Here is a 6,076-nt window from a genome sequence, read left to right as displayed (position 1 = left end):
AGATATTAGAAATATAAGAAATATAAATAAAGAAATAAAGAAATATAAGGAGAATATGCGTACTTGATTGCATGCTCAGATACTAGTGCTAATGCTATTAGTAGTGTTTCTGTATGTGCTTTGTGCTTCTGTCAGTGCTTAAATGATAATGTGTTTTAATGTGATTTATGCACTTTTACCTATGTCTATGTGCTACTTGTGTTATGTTTTTACATTTATACATACACGTTTCCATGCTTCAATGTGGAAAAATTCTGATTTTGAAACTAAAAATTGGTGCTTGAAATGTTGTCATCATTAACACCAACTTCCTCATCAGCTGTGATTCATGTGATCACCTGTTTGAATTTTGAGCTGAATGATGTTGGAAATGTTGCTGAAATGAATCTCTGTGAAATATTTGCTGTCTGTTGCAGAGATTGCCTGGCGTTGTGCTTTCTGAACAGTGGCACCAGTTTTGTGGCAGGCTTTGCAATCTTCTCCATCCTGGGTTTCATGTCATTTGAACAGAATGTTCCCATCTCAGAAGTGGCAGAATCTGGTGAGGCTCTTTATCAACTGTATCCGAGGTTTCAAGAAAAATAAAAAGGCAATAGAATAGCAAAAATAATCTGTTCATGCTGCATATCCTCCAGTTTATGTCATTTTTACTTGTGTCTGCAGGTCCTGGCCTAGCCTTCATAGCTTACCCCCGAGCTGTGAGCATGATGCCTTTCTCTCCTCTGTGGGCCGCCCTCTTCTTCATCATGATTGTTTTTCTGGGGCTTGACAGCCAGGTTGGTCCCTCAAGTTAATAAACACTTTTTGTTTTCCACAATGACACTGATTACACAACAAATTCGGTGTGGTTTGGTTGTATCTTTACAAAACAACACACATTTCACATGACAAACTTGAAAAACTCCCTTTTCAAGACTTTTTTTCTGATACATTTCTTTTGCTCTTGTATGACTCGCAGTGGTGAAATGTAACTAAGTATTTTAACGTGACTATATGTAACTTTCACACATTTCTGAAACTGTGTAATGTTCCATCTGATGATCATAGATGACATGCAACAGCAACCGAGACTAACAGTGAAAAGAACGCTATTTTTATATAGTTTTTATTAATGCCTCTGCCCTGGTCCGATCTTTTCTCGCAAAGTCACACAATGATTTACAGCAGGTAGACGGCGCTACAGAGCACACATTCTGACGGGTCACAGATTTTGGCTGAACACCGGAAAAGCCTGTGATAGTGAGTATGCAGGTAAAAGGTAGCAGGAGATTTCTTTATATAGGCCTGATTGTATTTTTATTTTATTTTTTATTAGTTATCTGCTGTAGTTGGCTGAATTTAATTGGCCTGAGTTAGCCTCCTATTTTCTTTTCCCTTGTCCCCTATACTTGTGTAAAGTGCCTGTGTGTTTCATGAAATGCGCGCATTAAATTATTTCTACGTTGGTTGCTACAACAATCTCTTAATGCTTTGGCTCGTGACACAGTGACAGTGATGACCGGTTTAGCTCACAATGCATACAGAGTAGAGTAAATTACCGTGTGCAACACTTGAAATGCAACGGTGCACCTGCAACATATTCTCTTATTGTAAATTAATGATTTTCTGTCTGAGCAAAACATTCATCGCTATTATATGACCTCCAGGTAACGCTAACGCAGTAATCTACAGTGGGTAATAAAACATCGTAAAGACAAGATATTTTTGACAGCAGGTGTGGAGGAGGTCAAAACACTACTGCTTTTGTCCAAAGCGTCTGCTACAATTACAACAAACTGAAAGTTACATGTAGTCACATTAAGTAAGCACTGTACTGAAGTACAAATGTGAGGAACGCTTTCTACTTATACTCACGGAAACATACTTTTGCTGTACGTTTTTACTCAGTTACATTTTTAGAGTTAGAGTTTTAGTTACCAGTTACTTTACAAATTAAGATTTTTCCACACAAAGCACATGCAAGTGTAAAAGTGCAGCTAAAACAATTAATCTATTGATCAATTGACAGAACATGAATCGTTAATTATTTTGATGATCGTTTAAGTTGTTTTTCATGGTTTCAGCTTGTCAAATATCAAGATTCGCTGCTTTTTTGATTTTTTTGATTGATTACACATTTTTCTGCATTGAATTTTTTTTAAACTTTTTATACTTAATACTTTGAACTTGGTCAATTTTCCTTATTGTACTTATATACTTTCACATCATTAACATTTTTTAATGCAGGATTTTTACTTGTAACAAAATATCTTCACAGTGGTGTATTGGTATTTTTCATACTTTTAAATAAGGGTCTGAATACTTCCTCCAACACTGGTGGCATGGAAATGTAGTTTGTGTTATCTGAGTCAGCAGGGCAAGTCTTTCCTTTATCATAGCAGACAAACAGAGATTTAATCATTGTCCTGTGTTCACCTCTCTCCCCCATTTTTCCTCACCCCTCTGACCTCCTTCCCATCAGTTTGTGTGTGTCGAGAGCCTTGTGACTGCGATAGTCGACATGTACCCTGCTGTGTTCAGACGTAAAAACCGCAGGGAGCTCTTCTTGTTAGGTGTGGTCGTCTTCTCCTTCTTCATGGGCCTCATTATGCTGATGGAGGTAAGGGGGAGGGGGTCACACAGGGGCTCACAGACGCAAGCATACAGATGTTTTTTACTGATATGTTGATATAGGGGCAGTAACAGTTTTTTATTTTGAAGGTCACAATATTTTGTACATTCAGTGTCTTTACATTTTTAAAACTTAAGGTGTATTCCCTTATTATATATTTCCTAGAAGGGTAAAAATGCCTTCATTAAGATAATCATTTAACATCTCTGAAAATAGTTTCACACACAGATTAACTTTAAATCTAGTTGATGCTGGTGGGTTGCACTTGATTGTTGTTTTAGGGATAATCCAGGACAGGATCCATTTTTCTGCTGAATTTAACTCTTACCGAGTACTATCTGTTTGACATGTGTGACCGGATCTCAATGAGTCCTCAACGCGTCCTGGGTGCATTCACACCTGTACTTACCAGGGCTGTCTTCTTGGGATCCCATCTCTCAGATCGGATTTTTAACACCAGGTCAGATTGGTGCCCATGGCCAACAGTTTCACCTCTGCAAAGCTGGAAACAATGTTTTGCACAGGTGTCAACAAGTCATTCAAGCAGGCCAGAGGTTTTGTGCAACACATGTCCGGTAATGCATATCAAGCTAATCTGAAGTCTCTAGTTTTGGGCTTCAGCATTTCAAGGATTTTCACAAACTTGTATATCCTTAAATATTAACTATAAAAGAGTAGATTTATCTTTATAGTTTTTTTATTATCTGAAAAAGGCAATCTAGACACTGCTATATATCTTTATGAAGAAACACAGCTGGATCAGGGGCTATGACACTGCCATGCTTTGAGTTACAATTGCCATCACTAGTGTCTCCAGTAAGTCTGTAGTAGCAATGATGACAACACCAACATTCCAGTTTGCCAGTTAGATATCCACGGACGAGATACGTGACCACCGAAAATCATTTTGGATATGTTTTGTCCTAAAACAAATACATTGTACTGTAGCAGGTAAGTTTTCCAATTTTAACTTTGACTTAGTGCTTTAAATTTCTCTCTTTGTAGGGAGGCATGTATGTTTTCCAGCTCTTTGATTACTACGCAGCCAGTGGCATGTGTCTTCTCTTCATGTCCATCTTTGAGACTGTCTGCATTGCATGGGTCTATGGTAAGCTGTCCTTAAACAAAAAAAAGGCTTCATTTCATTGGTGAAAATGGAGAAGTATATTTCATGAGATTTTCCAGTGATTAAATTAACATAGTTTGTCCTGTTTAAAGAGATTGAAATGTCTTGGCTGTGTTTTCTTAGGTGCAGACCGCTTTTATGATAACATTGAGGACATGATCGGCTACCGCCCAGGACCTTACATCAAGTACTGTTGGTTATTCTTAACCCCAGCCACATGCATTGTGAGTATCAACAAACTAATTAGGTAGTATCAAGGATTCCTAAAAATAACAGAGGCTGACAGACACTGAGACCTCCTCTCCTCTTGCAGAAATCAAAACAAATCAGTTGTTTGTTCTTCACTAATAGTAATGCTTGTCTAATTGTCTCTCCAGGGTACCTTTGCCTTTTCTCTAATCAAATATACCCCTCTAAAGTACAACAATGAGTATGTGTACCCGTGGTGGGGCTATGTCATTGGCTGGCTGCTTGCTCTTTCCTCCATGGTCTGCATTCCTCTTTGGATGGTTTACAAGATCAGCACCACCCAAGGGACTTTCAGAGAGGTACGTTTTGATATTTATAGTGCTGTTTCAAGTTTTAAAGTAAGGTTGGAGCTGGATGACGTGTTTAGTTTTTTTTTTTTAAATAAGTGTTGGAAATTAAAGGATTTGTGTGCCAATTTTGGTCTTGAAGGTCCCATATTGTCACAAGCGAGACTTTTTCAATTATATAGAAGGTCAAATATTTAGATAAAAAGTGACACCACAGTGCGGTTACAGTCATTCCTGCTGCAATTACGGTGCAGAAACTCCCAGATTACAGATGCAGAAGACCCGGAAACACTGATCAACCATTTTTCAGAAGGGGGGCTTAAAGAGACAGGCGCAATAACAGAGCCTTTGAGACAGAGGGTGATATATTCAAACAGACAGTATGAAAAAAAGAATGTTTTTTTTTTTTTTTACATTAAAGCATTTAATCATGTTCTAGTAGAAACCAAAACTACAAATAGGAACCTGAAAATAAGCAAAATATGGGACCTTTAAAACAGACTTTGAACTTGTCCACCCTAACCCCTGGAATCTGGATTTGACTTGAATGTATCCCATTGTGGAATATATTCAATAAAGATGGTCAAGACTGGAGCCCATTAACACTGGTTTATCTCTCTACAGCGCATACAGTTGCTTATCACACCATCTGACACCTTACCCAAAACCAAGAGGGAGCAGGAAAGGTTACTGGCCATCTTTGCTCCTGAGGGAGACGTCACCAATGCTAGAAATGGCTACTTACCTGTCTTAGAGACAGACTCCAACTTATGAGGCCCAAGTGGTGATGGGAAAGACATGTGTGTTTTCAATCCTTGATTCGCTGCATCATTGCCTTCATCCCAAAGATCACTGCAGGGAAAGATACTACAAAATTTCACATTGTCTGCTTAAATGCATAACAGAATATGGACTCAGGAGATAATAGGACTACGGTATGTTGGGTTTGGCAGTGCCTGTACATTTCAGGGACGGCCGCAATGTGATAAAAGAAGGATAAAGAAAATAAAGTCTATTGGATTATTCAGAAGTTTTAGAGGGAACAAATGTATTTTTTCAGGGATACAAGTTATTTACTCTACTTAATCTGACCTATATTAATACATTGTCATATGCTGTTCAGCTCTGCATTTCACAGTAAATGAACTGGTTCAAGGTCAGCTGAAATCTACAAGTCAGCCTTGTTGTTGAAAATGTTACAATGTTATAATAGAGGTTAAAGGCATTTTTTTTATTATCTCATTATAGGGCGGTAATTGTAGAGACTGACACACAGGTTACACTAAAAGTTTAAAAAATCGTATAGTTTGCATAACAAGGATGACGTTTGAGCAAATGTAACACTAAGACAGCAAAATCAGTAATGGAACAGGTTAACAATTTGTTACCGCTACATGTAATTTACTTTTTTAAACTAAAGTGTCATGTGTATCTGATGTCACTTCATTGCTACATTTGTATCAAATATTGTGTTATCATGAACGGATTGGGGAAAGTTTTTCTTTTTTATTGACAAGACATTAAATAAAATATTGTGTTCCACATGAATAGACCTTGTAGTAAAAGGTAATGTCAGTGAAAGGTATAATACTGTAGCACTGCAAAAGCCGTAGAACTAACATGACATAGAGACAATGTACAATCGTTGTTTCATATTTTGAACTGAAACGTTAGGCGACTGTACAAAGAAACTTGTAAGTATGTTTTTAAATAAACATGCAAAAAATCGTGTTATCTTGAATCATTTTACCAGTGCTGTATAGCAGAAAGCCTTTCTTACAAACTGCAGGCGTGGAGTTTGAA

At 37.5% G+C, this 6,076-nt stretch overlaps 1 protein-coding gene across 2 annotated transcripts in view; it reads left to right on the top strand.

Annotated features, from left to right (window-relative positions):
• The window catches only part of LOC116673044 (sodium- and chloride-dependent GABA transporter 2), an 11,081-nt gene extending 5,080 nt beyond the window's left edge, over positions 1 to 6,001 (top strand). For both annotated transcript variants that reach the window (XM_032505148.1, XM_032505147.1), the window contains 7 exons: positions 417 to 541; positions 664 to 776; positions 2,462 to 2,599; positions 3,617 to 3,719; positions 3,861 to 3,961; positions 4,115 to 4,285; positions 4,898 to 6,001. In XM_032505148.1, the coding sequence (XP_032361039.1) occupies positions 417 to 541; positions 664 to 776; positions 2,462 to 2,599; positions 3,617 to 3,719; positions 3,861 to 3,961; positions 4,115 to 4,285; positions 4,898 to 5,047 (901 nt within the window). In that variant the 3' untranslated portion in view covers positions 5,048 to 6,001. The remainder of the gene's footprint in view (positions 1 to 416; positions 542 to 663; positions 777 to 2,461; positions 2,600 to 3,616; positions 3,720 to 3,860; positions 3,962 to 4,114; positions 4,286 to 4,897) is intronic.
• The last annotated feature ends 75 nt before the right edge of the window (positions 6,002 to 6,076 follow it).

Source organism: Etheostoma spectabile, chromosome 23 (assembly GCF_008692095.1).
Source record: "Etheostoma spectabile isolate EspeVRDwgs_2016 chromosome 23, UIUC_Espe_1.0, whole genome shotgun sequence".
Taxonomy (NCBI): domain Eukaryota; kingdom Metazoa; phylum Chordata; class Actinopteri; order Perciformes; family Percidae; genus Etheostoma; species Etheostoma spectabile.
Note: the sequence above shows the minus strand (reverse complement) of the source record. Positions and strands in the feature narration are given on the sequence as shown.